This window comes from Ochotona princeps, chromosome 24, assembly GCF_030435755.1.
Source record: "Ochotona princeps isolate mOchPri1 chromosome 24, mOchPri1.hap1, whole genome shotgun sequence".
In the NCBI taxonomy this organism is placed as follows: domain Eukaryota; kingdom Metazoa; phylum Chordata; class Mammalia; order Lagomorpha; family Ochotonidae; genus Ochotona; species Ochotona princeps.
Window position 1 is genome coordinate 10329881 of NC_080855.1, and position 15457 is coordinate 10345337.

A 15457-nucleotide genomic window follows, 5' to 3' on the forward strand; every position below is an offset into this window, starting at 1 on the left:
GAGTGCAACACACTGCCCTCAGAGAGGGGAGAGCTGGGTCCCTGAGCGTGGTCAGCGCCGAGTTACAGGGCCCGAGTACAGGGGTGCTGGGTGGCTTTGGGAGCCTGTCCTGGGCCTGGGAGGCTGTAAGTGGATGAGGCTTGAAGGCCAACCCCTCCCTGCCCCTTTCCTTCTTAAAGCCTCATATGCACTCCCCAGCCTCTCTGGGCCCCGTGTGTAACATGGAGCTTGGCGCAGCCACTCCCTCAGTGGCCTTGAGGGGCTTCCATGGTCCCAGTTTTGTCAGCCACCCCTAGTGTAACCACCCTGTACACCCGGGAGTGTTGCCATTGTTGAGAGATTTATTTTCTGATTTGAGTGCCAGGGAGAGGGAGAGGTCTTTATTTACTGGCTCATTCCACAGATGTCCACCACAGCCAGGACTGGACCAAGCCTGGACCAAGCCTGGAACTCTAGCTGAGTTGCCACATGACAGGACTCAAGTGCTTGGGCCTCTTTGTTGCAGGAGGTGCATTAGCAGGATGTCGGGTTGAAAGCATAGTGGCTTGGGCTGGAGCCAGTACCTCCCCAGTGGGATATGGGTGTCACAGTCACCCCCATTCTTCCTCCATGTCTTGTTTTGTGGCAGCTGTCCTAAGAATAGCCATACACTTGCCCGCTGAATGTGGTGATGGGGTTGCAGGCTGTCTGCCTTCGTCACATCTGAGCAATATGTGTTGGTTCCTTCATCTGCGTTGAGGACTGCTTGTTCCTCTGTGCCAGACTGTGGCTGGTGGGATGGCTCACGAAGTAGGCAGGGTCATGGCCAATGGGAGCTGGGGAGGGCTGGTGGTGACCGCCCTTGTTCTAATGGCCCACATAATGCTGCTAAGACACAGGAACTTAGAAAGTGTTTCCCAGGGGCCGGGTACACTTGAGGGGCCAAGGCCTTTCTGAGACCCGAGGTAGGGGCTGGCCCAGGAGCTCTTAAGGAGGGATAGGAAGTGCTCAGATTCCTCCTGAAGCTCAGGCCACATCACCTTCCCCTGTCAGCTGTCTGGTGGGGGCTGAGCTGAGGAGCTGTTCTTCCCAGTTAGCAGTGCTGTCCTGGGTAGCCTGAGCATCCGTCAGCAGGTGCTGAGTGAGCATGGTGGTCTGTCCTCTTGCTGGGATCGCATGTGGACAGCAGGGGGTATGCCCCTCTGGTATGCTTTGAGCAGCCTCTGCAATTTGCGGGGCAGGGGAGGAGTGAGAGGACAGATTAGTGGCCCTCGCAGGATTCCCCTTAGTGAAACGTCCAAGAGGCAGCAGGCGAGAGTATGCTGCTGGGGCTGAGGGAGGTCACCGGTTACCAAGGGGCTTTGGGCTCCTCCTGGGGCAATGGAACATTCTGGAGGCAGATGGTGATGATGGGTACCTGAGGCTGGGAAGGTCCTCTAGGTTGTGGGCACTTCACATCCACCTGGCTCTGCATGACCTCTCCTTGACCATCCTGACCTCTCCTTGACCAACCTGGTCTGGCTGCTGTAGCTTCTGACCTTCCTGGTCTGCTTTCCCCCTAGTTGAACTTCGACCTGGACCGGGCTGTGTTTCCAGTGGTCATCCAGGCCGTGGTGGATGAAGGAGATGGTGAGTGGTGCTGGCTTGTCTCTCCCATCCCCCTGGCGAGCATGTGGGCCTGTGAGCATTAGCCTTCATCTCCTGAGAATCGTGCGGTGCCACCAGGGGCTGCCTAGTGGACGGGGAGCTTGGGAGAGGCCAGCATTCCCCGAGGCCGGCTGTAGGGAAGGGGATTGTGGCAGGATGGGGTGGGTCCCATTGGATTCTGACCACGCTCCTGTCTCTCTCACCTTGGGCAGTTGTGGAAGTGACTGGCCATGCCCACGTGCTCTTGGCAGCCTTTGAGAAGGTAAGTGCCCTTTTGCCCTCGCCTTCCCAGGGTCTGGAGCTGGGACATGAGGACGACCTTGAAGGCAAGGCTCAAGTGGGGTCCGAGCTCCTTGATGTGGACTACAATCAGTGGATTCTGCAACCATTCCGGCTTCCAGGACCCTGGTTCCCATCAGGGCCTTTCTCTAAACACATTGGCCTTTGGTGGTACACATTGTTCTACACTGTGACCAGTCCTTAGACTTCGCTGGAACCTGCTAGCACAGGAACCAATCCATGGACAGCTGTTACTGGGGAGATTGTAAAAGTTGTTACCTCCTGGATGTGGCCTGGTCCCAGCAGGCAGGTGTCCTCAGTGTCCACTCGAGATCCCTCTCCCCACTTTACTCCCACTGCCTGCCTCCTAGCTGTGGCACCTAGTGGTGCCTGCCTTCCCACCCCAGGCCTTGCCTGGCCCAGCCCAGATAACAGTCTAGGGCAAACGTGCCTTGTCCCTGTGGGTGCCAATGCAGGCAGCACTGGCCTCTCGTGTGTCACGTGTCTCAGAGCTGGGCACACAGTGGACGCTCGGAGCTGGTGGGTAGATGAAGCTCTGCCACCTGCCACCTGCCTGGCCCCAGACCCGTGGCCCACTCTCTGCCCCTGGACCTGCGGAGTGCACGGGGTGCAGGCTTGACTGTGTTGCTGCTGGTCCATGGCTGGGTCTGTGTGTCCCTGCCATCTGGTGCTGGGATCCGTGAGCATCCTCTGCAAGGCCTTGTCCTCACCCCTGCCCCAGGCTCACTGTGACACCCCCCAGGCCTGGCCTCCTCCGAGGAGATGTTGCTCCTCATGTATCTGCATTCTCCATCTGTGCACAGCAGACGGGCCATCACTGGCGAACCTCAGAGCTCCCCTTCTGTGCTTGCGGTATAGAGCTCAGTGTGCAGCTGCTTTATTTTGGGGGTCCTTTGTTCTGGAAATGTCTGCAAGGACCCAGCGGCCTTAGCAGAACCCCTGAGGGCTGGTCTGGGTTGACTCAGCAGGGATCCCAAGCAGACCCAACCTCTTCACTCAGCTTGTGGAGCTCCGAGTATTCGGTCTCCCTAATACCACCCAGCACATTCACTGCACTCTGTCCATGGGTTTTCTGAGTGCTGCACTCTGCTCTGTTCACGTGTGTGTGCCCTTGCTGTCTTCCTGACCTTGCTGGCTTGTGAGGACAAGAGCTCGTTTGCCTTGACCTTTGCTGCATGTCCAGGAGGCCTGTGTCCCTCCTTGAACTTGGCCAGGTGGTTCCTGTTGGGCAGGATAGGGTCTGGGAGGCTGTGTCGATAGACGGTCCTCCAGGTTGTCTGGAATCGCATCTGGAGAAATCCCAGCTTGGCTCTTCAGTTTTCCTGTTCTTTTCGTTGGTGGCTGGGGAGGGGCCTTGAGTCTGCCAAGCAGGAGGGCACGGTGCCCGTGGCGAGTTCACCTCTGCATCTTTTCCCACAGCACATGGATGGCAGCTTCTCTGTGAAGCCTCTGAAGCAGAAGCAGATCGTAAGTCTGACAAAATAGCCGCACAAGCCCTGGGTCGCAGCGCAAGGCCCGGGCCACTGGGCTACTCAGGCGCGCCTTTTGCCTTGCCGCTGTCTGGGGGTCAGGCTGCCAGCCCTGGGCTGTGTGTGAGTGTGCAGGCAGGTGTTCGAGGCCCACCTTGCACCAGCAGTGTCTCTGGAGGCCCTGGGTCCTGCCCAGTTTGAGCCATGGTGCCTGGGTTATAGCAGCCAGCTGTTTGCTGAGGGAGGGAAGAGAGATACAGCCTGTCATGAGGACAGTCACAGACCCCGGCACGAGGGGGAGCTGTGAACCGGCAGCTCTGTCCTCTGGGGTCTAGCTGTGTATGACTCCCATGCAGCTCCGCGAGAATTTAGAAAATAGAGCAGGCCTTGGCTGGGGTCTGTGTCACATCCGCCCTAGTTCCTAGGGGTGGGGGACCCTGAAGATCAGTGGGCCAAACTGTTGTGAGGCAGCTGAGGTGTCATCTGGGATTGCTGCGCAGCAGTGGGCTCCGTGGGCTGCTCAAATACCCTGGAAGTGTGGGCGACCCCGGGTCTGAGTCCCTACTGGAGTGTGGTCAGGAGTGAGTGGCAGGCCAGGGTAGAGAAGTAGTCTGGTATCTCTGAGACCAGAGATGTCTTCATATCTGTGGAAGGAGATTCTGAAATGCCGCGGCTGCTTCAGCTGCTATCTGGTCTCTTCTGGCGTTGAGTCCTGGTGGGGCTGGTGGTGTGGCTCAGGGGTTTTCTGGCTTTTGGGCAAAAGGTGTGGTTCTGAGCCTCACAGAGTTGAGGCAAGGCTGTGTGCCAGGGCAGGCCACCCACCCAGGGACTACTTCCCGGGCCTCTCAGATCTTGCTGCCCCAGGTTTCTCCTGGCATCAGCCCCAACAATTCCCAGCCATGACTGCCCCAGAACCTCAGCTTGGTACCTGGAGGGGGTTTTGAAAGCATCCTCGTGTTGGGGCAGGAATGGTCCCAATGTGCCTTTCTCCTCTTCAGGTGGACCGGGTCAGCTACCTGCTGCAGGAGATCTATGGCATTGAGAACAAGAACAACCAGGAGACCAAGGTGTGTCCCGTGACGGCCTGCCAGGACTCTGGGCTAGCCATGCAGCCAAGCTTCCTCCCGCCTCATGGTGGCCACTCATAGGTGTGACACTGGTCAGCCAGGGGTGGAAGTGCGTGCCCAGGGTTGATGGTGAGCAAGTCAGACGCTTTCCTGCCCTCCCTGGAGATCCCCCAGACTCCTTCACGGGAACGTCATTTTAAAATGTGGTCATTTATCTGATCAGGGACAAGGGATATTAAATGTGTCTGACGCAGGGACAAGGACAGAGCACCCATCATCCAGCTTACTCCCTGACTGCCCACAGAGGCTGGGGACTGCTGTGAGGTGAAGCCAGGACCTGAACGCAGCCTGGGTCTGCCCTGCAACTGGCAGGAGCCCAGTCATTTAAGTCACTCCTGCCTCCTGAAGTCTGTGTTGGCAGGAAGCTGGGAGAAGGAGTGGCGATCAGAGCAGCTTCTCTGCTGAGCTGCAGGCTTACTCCACAGCGATTTCCTCCTGAAAAGTGCCACTTTATCATTTTCCCAGCATTGTCACCGGCTTGTAAGTAGGCAGGCGCAACTCCTGGCCCTTTTGTAGCTTGGCCTGGCTGCCTTTGGGTGCAGACCAGCACTGCCCCCTGCTGGTGGAGAGACAAGCATTTTAGACATCTCTAGGCAGAGGTCGTGGCGGCTGACAAGTTGGCTGTGGTCTAGGACAGCCAGGGAAGGTCAGCCGAGAGCATGGTGGAAAATACAATGTATTTTCATTGTATTAAAGGCACAGTGGTACCTGGGAAATCACTGTTGGGGCCTCATGTTCCCCAGGTACTAACCAGGCCCCACCACCTTCGCTTCCAAGATCAGGCGATGGGGCACGTTTCGGGTGGCTTGGTGTGGTTTCTGAACAGCTCACAGCAGCTGTCCCGTGGCCTCTGGGTCCAGGAAAGCTGCATCCAGCCAGAAGCCAGAAGGACCAGGAGGCTTGACCTACTCCCAGGTCTTATGTCAGGGGCCAGGTGGCTTTCTGGAAGTAGTGAGCTATTTTTTTTAGGTCCCAGCACTGCCATCAGTGCAGCCAGGACCACTCGGAGAGGGACACATAACTCAGAGCTAGATGTGTCACTCGCAGGTGCGGTCACCATGCTCACCTTGTTTCAGATGATGCCTGCAAGGTCTCCCGTGGTCTCAGCGAGCGGCCGGCCATTGGCTGCTTCAGATGTGGCCAGCGGGGTAGTCTGGGCTTCACAGGTGCTCAATCCCCTGTGGTTGGGAGGGTGGCTTTGAGTCCCAGGAACAGCTTGTGGTGGTTTGGGTGGGTGAAGGCGTAGATCCCATCTCCTGCTCCCTGGGTCTGCAGCCTGGGTGGCCACAACCACTGGCCCTTGTCCCCACAGCCCGCGGACGATGAGAACAGTGACAACAGCAACGAGTGTGTGGTGTGTCTGTCTGACCTGCGGGACACACTGATCCTGCCCTGCCGCCACCTGTGCCTGTGCACCTCGTGCGCCGACACACTGCGCTACCAGGCCAACAACTGCCCCATCTGCCGGCTACGTGAGTGTGGGCCCCTCCGTGGGACGCCAGCCCAGCAGTCCTACCCTCTGGCCTAAGATAAGAAAGGGCCATCCTCCCATGGCCTGGTTCACTGGCCTGGGGCATGCCGGCCTCCCTGCGGCTCCCTTGATCCCCCAGCCACGATTCCTCCCCCCTACGGTAGGACTCCTGGAAGGCTGCACTTGGGGGTGTCCTGCTGAGGTGCTGTAGGGCAGGAAGGACGATTCAGTCCAGTGGGCTTTGTCCTAGGCTGCCGTCTGGAAGCCCATGCAGCATGAGAGCCAGGTGGCCCGTGGAGAGCATGAGTTTAGGGACTGCAGTGCTGGCACAATGCACAGTGGAGTGTGTCAGCCAGGGAAGCAGAAGCGTACCTGGGTGACTGGGCAGTGGAGTGTACATTCACCTATCTGAGGAGTAGGGGCAGGGTGGGGAGAAGCTCCAGGTGCCCAGGGAGCCATGTTGAGGCCTGAGCCTTGGCGCCCACGCTGCTGTGCCGTGGGTCCACTTGGCCTGCAGCCTGGCATGTGTCATTTGCAGGAGTGCTGCTGGTGGAGGGTTGGGGCACCTGCTAGCAGAGTCCCCGCTAACTGACACGAATCCTTTTCCATCCCAGCGTTCCGGGCCCTCCTGCAGATCCGGGCTGTGCGCAAGAAGCCAGGGGCTCTGTCCCCCATCTCCTTCAGCCCCGTCTTGGCGCAAAGTGTGGACCACGAGGAACACTCTGTAAGTGCCATTCCCATGGAAGTGGGAGGTGACAGTGCTGCAGAGAGCAATCTGGGTGGCCCTGAGTTCATGCCTCTGTGCCAAGGAGTCCTGGAGAACTCCACTCGGATTCCGCCCGTCCATGTGCCCAGTCTCTGGCTTCCACACACAGTTGGGAGGAGAGGGGTGCCTCTGCACATGGCCCTGGGTGGGTGGGTGGGTGGGCCGTCTGCCCATGGCCCACAGCCCTCCAGACCTCTGCATACAACCCTAGGGGCTTGTCCTATGGGACTCAATGCAGCTCTTGCTTCCAGAGTCCAGAGATCAAACTCATTTCCCTAAAGAGACTCAGCAACAGGAAGAGACACACAGAAAAGACATGGGCAGGGTAGACTGGAAGGAGAGGGATCAGGTGGGCATCAGCCAGGTCTCAGCAGAGCCAGTCTCAGGTTTGCAGCGCCCTTCTGGGTAGCCTGCGAGACTCTTTGTTGTGTCCACTGCAGCTCTTTGAATGGAGTGTGAGAGTGTGGGGGTGGGGAGCAGTGCTGTGACCAGGAAAGCTGCCGCTGCAGTGCCCAACATCCCATGGGAGCACTGGTTCAAATCGCGTTGTTCCACTTCCCATCCAGCTCCCTTGCTTGTGGCCTGGGTAAGCAGTGGAGGGTGACTTAGGTCCTTGGGACCCTGCACCCACACATGAGACCCAGATGGAGTTCATGGCTCCCAGCTTTAACCTAGCCCAGCCATGGCCACTTGGGGAGTGAACCTCTCTCCATCCCTCTTTCTTTTTAGCTCTGCCTTACAAATAAAATATTTTTTAAAAAGTTTGTGGAAAATGGAATTCACACGTAAGTTAATTTGGGTACAAAAAATTTTGAAAGATGCATCTTTGGTTCCTGATATGCACACATTTCTTGTGAAATTGTGAAGACCCTGCATATGTGTATACTTCAGCATTTCTTTTGTACCGAAATTGCTTTTTATTAAGATATATATGTACATAGTTTAATTTATTGGAAAGCCAGATTTACAGAGAGAAAGAGAGAAAGATCTTGTATCTGCTGGTTCACTCCCCACATGGCTGCAATGGCCAGAGCTGAGCTAATTCAAAGCCAGGAGCCAGGAGCTGCTTCTTGGTCTCCCACATGAGTGCAGGGTCTCAAAGCTTTGGGCCATGCTCTACTGCTTTCCCAGGCCACAAGCGAGGAGCTGGATGGGAAGTGGAGCAGCTGAGAAATGAGCCAGCACCCATATGGAATCCCAGTGCATGCAAAGTGAGGACTTTAGCCAGTAGGCTTCCACACTGGGCCCTGAAATTACTTTAAAAAAAATTATTTGAAGGCCTGGCCTCACAGCCTAGTATGTGACCTAGGCCTAACCGCTGCAGCCATCTGGGGAGTGAGTTGTGGATGGGAGCCAGGATCTGGGAATTCTCGGTCTTCCGTGTGGGTGGCAGGGACCCATGTCTTCTTACGCTACTTTCTGCAGGTTACCTTAGCAAGGAAATGGAACAGTGGGAAAGCAGCAGTCGCTAGCATTATAGGCAGTGTCTTAAGGTGCTATGCCACAATGCCAGCCCCCACAAACTTTCTCTGAAAGGCCTCTTAAAGAAAAAAAAAGAAAGAGGAGTGGACCTGGTGCCTGGGCCTGCATCTGAGAGGAGACTTGCTCTCAGAGGCGCACACCTGACAGCAGGTGGTGTTTGTGTGGCCCATCTGACATTTCTGGAGATTTCCACCCAAACCCAGGTTTTTGACCTTAAAAGGTCTATGGTTGTGTTCTCACAGCTTGGAGCAGAGGTTATCCTGTATTCCCTGGCTCCTCATGGGGCCCTGAAGCTAGGCCGTGCCGCTGGGGCCCTGGGGGGCAAGGAGCAGCGCCTGGGTGTACTTGACCCTGGCAAGGGATGGCTGCTGCCCGCAGGGCTAGTTGGGACCGTGGGCACTTCTGTCTGCCCCTCCTCCAAGAATCTACCCAGGCGACTTTGGGCCCCAGTCCCTCCCCTTGCTCCGGCCAACACTGGCTTGCTGCTCCACAGTGACACCCACACTGTAGGTGGACGGACACTGGGGACAGAGGCCTGGTTCGTGGGCCCAGACCCCTGGTCCCAAGCTGTCCCAAGTTCTGTATGTGAGTCTGAGGTCAGGATGCTTCCAGAGACCCTGGGCCACCAGCCCTCCTACCTCCCAGTGCTGAATGGAGGGTGGTAGATGTAAAACCTATGATTTTTATCTCGACAGTGTCCCTTTAAAAAATCAAAGTCGCACCCCGTCTCCCTGGCCAGCAGGAACCCTAAAAGGGCCACAGTAAGTGCTGGGTCCCACAGCTCCAGGTCTGTGCTGCCCTGAGTTTCAGCCCACCCAGGCCACAGACAGGTGCTGCTTACCAGGCGCACCTGCCCAGGAAGGGAGTTTGTAGAAGAAGCAGAACTCGGATTCTCTTGGCCAGACACTGTTTGCATCCTCGGCAGGTGGCTGCTCGCAGCCTCAGCCATCGCCCTTCCTGCCAGCTTCGCCCCCAGCGTCCTTGTCCCTTCTCCTTGCTGGCGGGGGTGCGGATGGAGGAGGTGGGACTAACGCTGCTGGTGTGTGCAGGAGCCTCGCATCCCCTGCCCCATCCCCGCCTCAGGTGTTAGCTCTCTGGGTCAGGGACTCTTCTCCGGCATTTCACCTGTCCCCTGGGAGCAGGGATGGGGGGAGCCACAAGGTGTGTGTGTCCAGGCTACTACCTGGGGTCTCTGCCGCCTCAGGGGTAACCTTGATGTGACTTGGGACAGGGAGACCTTGTGCAGATCAGCTTGCAGAGAGCTTCCTTTGTGGAGTGGCTGCAAAGTCTGTCTTTACCTTTGATTGGGGATGGGTGGGGGTGGGGCATGCCCAGGGTAGAGTGCTGCAGCCCCCCCTCCTTTGGGGAGCACTTCTGAGCACTGGGGGCTGGGCCAGCTCCCACCTGGTACAGCAACTGGTGGCTTACCACTGTTCGCTAGGGCTTGGAGCCTTCTGCCTTCTCTCAGCCTGGTCAGTTAATGCACATCCTGTGTGGACACGGGGCTCCCTCCCAAGGAGTCCACTGGCCCTGCCTGGAGCGTGGCAGGCCCTGGCCAGGCCGGGCCTCCCTGCTCTGCGTCCCCCGCAATCTCTCAGCTCTGGCACGGCTTCGCTGCCCCACTCCTCACACACTCTCCTTTCTGTCACTAACCTCTCGTATCTCCCGGCCTGGTGGGAACAGATCCGGGTGGGACTGGCTGAACTGTCTGCACCCAGCGTCCTGGGTGTGTGGGAGTACAGGGCTGTGCAGGAATGCTGGGCAGGAAGTCTCTGGTGCTGTTGTAGGGTGGGGTCACAGCCCTGGTAGGGGGGCGGGCAGGAGTGGTGAGTACCATATTAGTGATGCAGGTCACAGCCTGGGACGTTGCAACCATGGGCAGGGAGCCTGGCTGCATCACTCTGACCTGCCCTGTTCCCACAGAGCTCTGACAGCATCCCGCCTGGCTATGAGCCCATCTCCCTGCTCGAGGCGCTCAACGGCCTGAGAGCTGTCTCCCCAGCCATCCCCTCAGCCCCTCTGTATGAGGAGATAACCTACTCGGGCGTCTCGGACGGCGTGTCCCAGGCCAGCTGCCCACTGGCTGGGATTGAGCGTGTCATGGAGAGTGGCCACCAGAAGGGCAGGCCACGGGGCGAGTCTCCTGACAGGTGAGGCAGTGCGGAGCAGGGGCTGTGGTTTTCAGCCATTTTCCCATGTGCTCTGGGCTCCCCGGGAGCAGGTGTGCCTTGCAGCTGGTTTGCGTGGAGCTGGCCCTGGGCAGGGACAACCTGTTACTGGGGTCTCTGAGGATGACACATCTTTGTGTTTGCCTCGGCCACCTGTGCTGGACACGCCGAGGGCCTGCTGGTCTACTGGTTCCTGCTGGGGCAACCCTTGTGTTGACTGTGTCAGTAGAGAGGCAGAGGGGAGGCCCAGCCTGGCAGAGCCACTGCAGGTGCAGGAAGAAGGGCAGGGTCTGTTCTCGCTGATCCCCCTGCCTCCTGCCACACAGATCTGGTTCCCATTCTCCTGGACGTGGGTCTGTTGGGGTGACCTGCATGGACCCCGTACCTGCAAGGCTTCTGGGTTTGTTCCAGGCATTTGCTGACTCAGACACTTGACGTGGGTCTAGGGGTCTGTGCATGGTGCCATATCAGGTGTGGGGTCCCTGGGGACTGCCCCCAGCCTACTCTGGTCTGTCCCCAGCACCCTGCGGTCCCCATCATCCCCCATCCGTGAAGAGGACGAGAGCAAGCTCTCTGAGGATGGCAACGCACCCCCCGCGCCAGGCGGGGTGGAACTGGCACTGCGGGAAAGCAGCTCCCCCGAGGTGAGGTCGCCCCACCCCACTGCCTGGCCCCAGCCGCTCCACATACCTCAGCCTCGGCATGTGTGTCTCGCATGGCATCAGTCCTTGTCCCTGGGGTGCCTTCCTGTCATGGGGGGTTGTTGTGCAGGTCAAGTGGGCCATGGGGACCCCCAAGTCCCTGTGACCTGGCAGTTGCTTGCCCCGGGCTCGGCACTGCGTGTGGATGTCCCTCTTTGCTTCTCAGAGTTTCCTGACGGAAGAGGTGGACGAGTCGCCGCTAAAGCAAGGTCAGGCCTGCTCCCCTCCCCTCCCTGGTTCTCAATCATGGTCACTGCACTACCCCCTGCAGCCAGCATGGCAGGAGCCTGGGGTCATTGGTCGGCCCTGCCTGTGTCCTCCACGTCCGGGTGGGCCTCCAGAGAGGCAGAAAGTGGCCCTTTTTCTTTCTGCCTTTGGTTTTCAGTGACTTGCCTCATCCTCATCCTCCCTCCTGGTTAGAAATGAACCAAGCGGGGCTCGAGACCCCCCCTCATTTCCCCTGAACAGGCAGGAGCACCTGGCGCCAGCTCCTGGATGTGGTCCTGGTGGCCGTAACCAGCACCACCACAGGGCTCCAGGAAACCAATGCTCAGGGCTAACCCTAGCGGTGCCACAGCCACCACCCCTAGAGCTGACAGAGCTGGGTATGGCCCAGGCTGCTGCAAGGCCTGTGGGTTCCACGCATGCAGTGTCCCTCCAACCTCTGTCCCACCTTGGTCTGAGGCTGAGTGTGGGGCTGCAGAGCTGGGCCCAGGTACAGGCTGCTGCAGTAGTTCTGGGTGCTTTGGGGCCTAAGTAGAGAAACATCCCTGTGGTTCCAGCTAAATCCTATGCCATGGGACACGGGGTGAGTCCCCCACCCCATAGGATTTGTACCTACTCCACTGCCCTGGAGTAGCAGGGCCAGGTCCCTGGTACCAGCAGGGGCAGCCGTAGCATCTTACCAGTCAGTCTTACTCTGGGCATATGGATTTGTAATGTTTTCATAATGAACACAAACCCTGATCCAGGGGACAGGCGAGGAGGAAGAGGCAGCAACACCTTAGTTTAGGGGTCCCTGGGGCCAGGACTGGGTCCTGACCTTGCCACTTGCCTGCCACAGGAAGCCGAGTGCCATCCATTGAGGACGTCCTGCAGGATGGCAGCCCTGAGCACCGTGGCCTTGGCCAGCCAGCCCCGCCTGCCGACATCTACCTGCCAGGTACGGCACCTGGGCTGCATCTGCCCTGGTGTCCACCAGAAGCCCGTGGCATCTCTGCAGCACCCATACTCCTCCTGAACCCCAAACATACTGCAGGACAGGACCAGGTCTGCAAGGCAGACCCTCTTGCCCCACCACAGGCTGGCTCCTCAGCAGAGCCTCTGCCAGGGCCCCTTCTCCTGCGGCCATCCCAACCTGGGGAGGTGCGAGTAACCAAAAGGGCCTGAGTAGCAGGGCCTCACAATGGAGTTGCAGACAGTGGTCAGGCAGGAACCTGCTGTGGTGCTGGGGTAGGGAGGGAGCTAGGTTCTGGGCCACCTGCAGTGGAGCACTTGTGCCCGGCCAGGCTGATGAGGGCTGGCAGCAGGGCCGGCCAGGTCACGGACAGTGTCTTGCTCTGACTCCCCTACATGTGCAGAGGTACAGCTACTGGGCCCCTTTAGTCTCCTGGGTTCTCCACCTCATCTCACAGGATGGGGACGAGAAAGGGACTCCCCTGTTTGTGCCAGTGCCCACCAGGAGTGGGACAAGTGACCACATGGCCTGCAGGTGCAGCCTCACCATGGCTGTGGGATCTGGAAAGTCTTCTGCTGGCACTCGCCCTGTCACTCAGTGCTCTGACAGGCAGAGAAGGAAACAGTGCCTGCCTTCTGCCCTGTGCACATCACACCCATGCCACCTGGCTGGCCCTGCTGCCTAGGATCCAGGCCTGGACATCAGGGATGCATTCTGATTGGAAAGGATGTTTAAAAATTTTATTTATTTAAAAGTGAGAGTTAGAGAGATGTTCTATCCTCTGATTCACTCTTACTGGCGGCAACAGCCAGAGCTGGAAGCGCAGAACTCTATGACTCCCGTGTGGGTGTTCATCATGCGGGCCATGTTCTGGCTTTGTCAGGCACATTGGCAGGGAGCTAGATTGGATGTGGGGCAGCTGGGACTCAAGCCAGCACTCCTGGGTGCGTTGGCATCACAGGCAGAGGTTTAACCCACTATCACGCCTGTTGGTCTCACCCAGCTTCTAGTCCCCCAGTGGATATGTGGGCAGCCTGGGCTGACAGGGTCACCAGGTGTCAGGGTATAGACGTGTGCATTTAACAGCCCATGGCAGCCCATCCCGAGCACACCCATGGCAGCCCATCCCAAGCACGGCCATGGCAGAAGCCAGGACTGGGACGGCAGTGAGATGGCCCCATGGACTTGGGTTTCATTCTGATAAAGAAAGTGGGGCACGGGCGGGGGAGGGGCCTCAGCTTGCTGACCTCTGACCCCAAGATCACATCCCTGGGAGCGTGCACCTCTGCTCCTGTGACTTGCAGGTGAGACCAAGACCTCAGGTTTGTGCCCATTTTCAGGCCAGGGTCTTGGGGAGGGTCATCTGTTGAGGTGGCAGAATCTGCATCTAGGCCGCATACGGCACTGAGTCAGCCCCATGTGTGGCTCCTGGTCCATGTGAGCTGCCTGTGTGTGGCATGCATGGCGTGCGTCGTCTGTCCCCTTCTCACCACAAGGCGCCTTCTGCTACTGCTCTCCCCAATCCCAGGTCGTGAGTGTCCTTCAGTGTCTCCACTTGGTCTGTGGTCTGGGATGTGCCCACCCATCCTTGTCTTTCTTCAGGACCACATGGCATCTGCTGCCAAGAGAGCACATAGTTTCTTTTTTTTTTTTTTAAGATTTATTTTTTATTTTTATTACAAAGTCAGATATACTGAGAGGAGGAGGAGACAGAGAGGAAGTGGAGCTGCCGGGATTAGAACCAGCGGCCATATGGGATCAAGGCGAGGACCTTAGCCACTAGGCCACGCTGCCAAGCCCCCAGCACATAGTTTCTTCAGCCCCGGGTCCCCTGAGAGTGGGACAAAAGAAAGGGGGACCCTCAGGACAGTGTCGTTCTCACAGCCAGCCCCAAGCTTCCAGCTGGGATCTTGCATATCCAGACCCAGGTCCAAGATGTCCTTGTGGAAGCCAGAGGTGGAGTGGTGCCGTGGTATGCCTGCTGGGCCTCAGAGCCCAGCGGAATGGGCAAGTCCGTGTGTCCCTGGAGTCGACTGGCCCAGGCGTGCTCTGCTCACGCTCGCTCTCTTTGGTCACGGCTGCTGTGGCGTGGGTGCTGCGGGACGCCTGGGCGAGGTGGCCAACGGGTGCCTGCTAACTGCTTCATCTGTCTCTCCCTCCTGTCTGTGCAGCCCTGGGCCCTGAGGCGTGCTCTGTTGGTATAGAGGAGTGAGCTGGTACGTGACCACTTGCACACGCTCTGCGGGCTTCTCTGCCCAGTGTCCTGCCCGCCCTGTGGAGCTACTGCTTGTTCTGTTCCCTCAGGGCCCCTGAGTTAGAATCCATCAGCCACTACTACTGTGCTTCTGAGAGGTGGCCTCCTGGGGGTGAGGAGTGCGATAGGGGACAACTCTGGCACGTGGCTCCCAGGAAGTGTACCCAGGCTGCTGTGCCCCAGGCACCACTGTGCCATTTGCTTGTCTCTTCCTTTGCCCTGCTCTGCCCTTGTGGATGGCTGAGCCTTCTGCTGGAAGTCACTGGGCGATTGCTATTGGCTGCCTCATCCCTTCTGCTTGTGGAACCTTCTGGGCCACTAGCAGACTCGGAAGCTCCATGTGGGGCTGGTGCCCCTCATTGCTGCAGTGGTCGAATGGCTGCTGTATGGAAGGCAGTTACAGGAGTGCCACCAGAAGCGGTCAGGGGGCTGGAGACCCCTTCCCTTCACATCCAATGAGAAGTTTCATGATGGGGCTTTGGGAGCAGCAAGGCTGGGGGGTTAGGGTCAGGCCTTCAGCCGCTTTGCCTGGAGCCACCCTGAATCCCTCACCTCAGCCTCTGCCTGACCCATTTCCACTGGAGGCCCTCTGCTCCCTCACTTGCTCACAGCTGGAGGCCGCAGGGGCCAGCAGGTTTTCTGGTGCGCCCTGGGGGTGAAGGTTTGGGGACAAGAAGCCTTTTGGAGGCCTCCCTGCCTGCCTGGGAACCTTGGCTTGCCCTCGCCCGTTCTCCTGTTTGCTCTCCCCTGGCCTGGCAAGAAGCAGCCAGGCTCCAGCCTGTCTGTCTTGGCAGAAAGTACAGGCCCGGGCAGGGGACCTGGAGAAGCTGGCCAACTATAGGGTCCACTGCCTTCCTCCCATGGTCACCTGCCCAAGTCCTTCCCAGGAGGTGCCAACCAGGCTGGAGGTGTCCCT

General features: G+C 58.4%; 1 protein-coding gene across 4 annotated transcripts in view; it reads left to right on the forward strand.

Moving 5' to 3' along the window:
- The window catches only part of MGRN1 (mahogunin ring finger 1), a 42361-nt gene that overhangs the window by 25864 nt on the left and 1040 nt on the right, over positions 1-15457 (forward strand). Inside the window, exons 6-17 of one of the 4 annotated variants that reach the window (XM_004586716.2) lie at positions 1542-1608; positions 1839-1888; positions 3346-3393; positions 4394-4462; positions 5835-5994; positions 6608-6717; positions 8937-9002; positions 10165-10391; positions 10930-11053; positions 11277-11319; positions 12174-12272; positions 14459-14503. In XM_004586716.2, the coding sequence (XP_004586773.1) occupies positions 1542-1608; positions 1839-1888; positions 3346-3393; positions 4394-4462; positions 5835-5994; positions 6608-6717; positions 8937-9002; positions 10165-10391; positions 10930-11053; positions 11277-11319; positions 12174-12272; positions 14459-14499 (1104 nt within the window). In that variant the 3' untranslated portion in view covers positions 14500-14503. The remainder of the gene's footprint in view (positions 1-1541; positions 1609-1838; positions 1889-3345; positions 3394-4393; positions 4463-5834; positions 5995-6607; positions 6718-8936; positions 9003-10164; positions 10392-10929; positions 11054-11276; positions 11320-12173; positions 12273-14458; positions 14504-15457) is intronic. The other 3 variants (XM_004586717.2, XM_058681108.1, XM_058681109.1) reach the window with 3 other exon arrangements.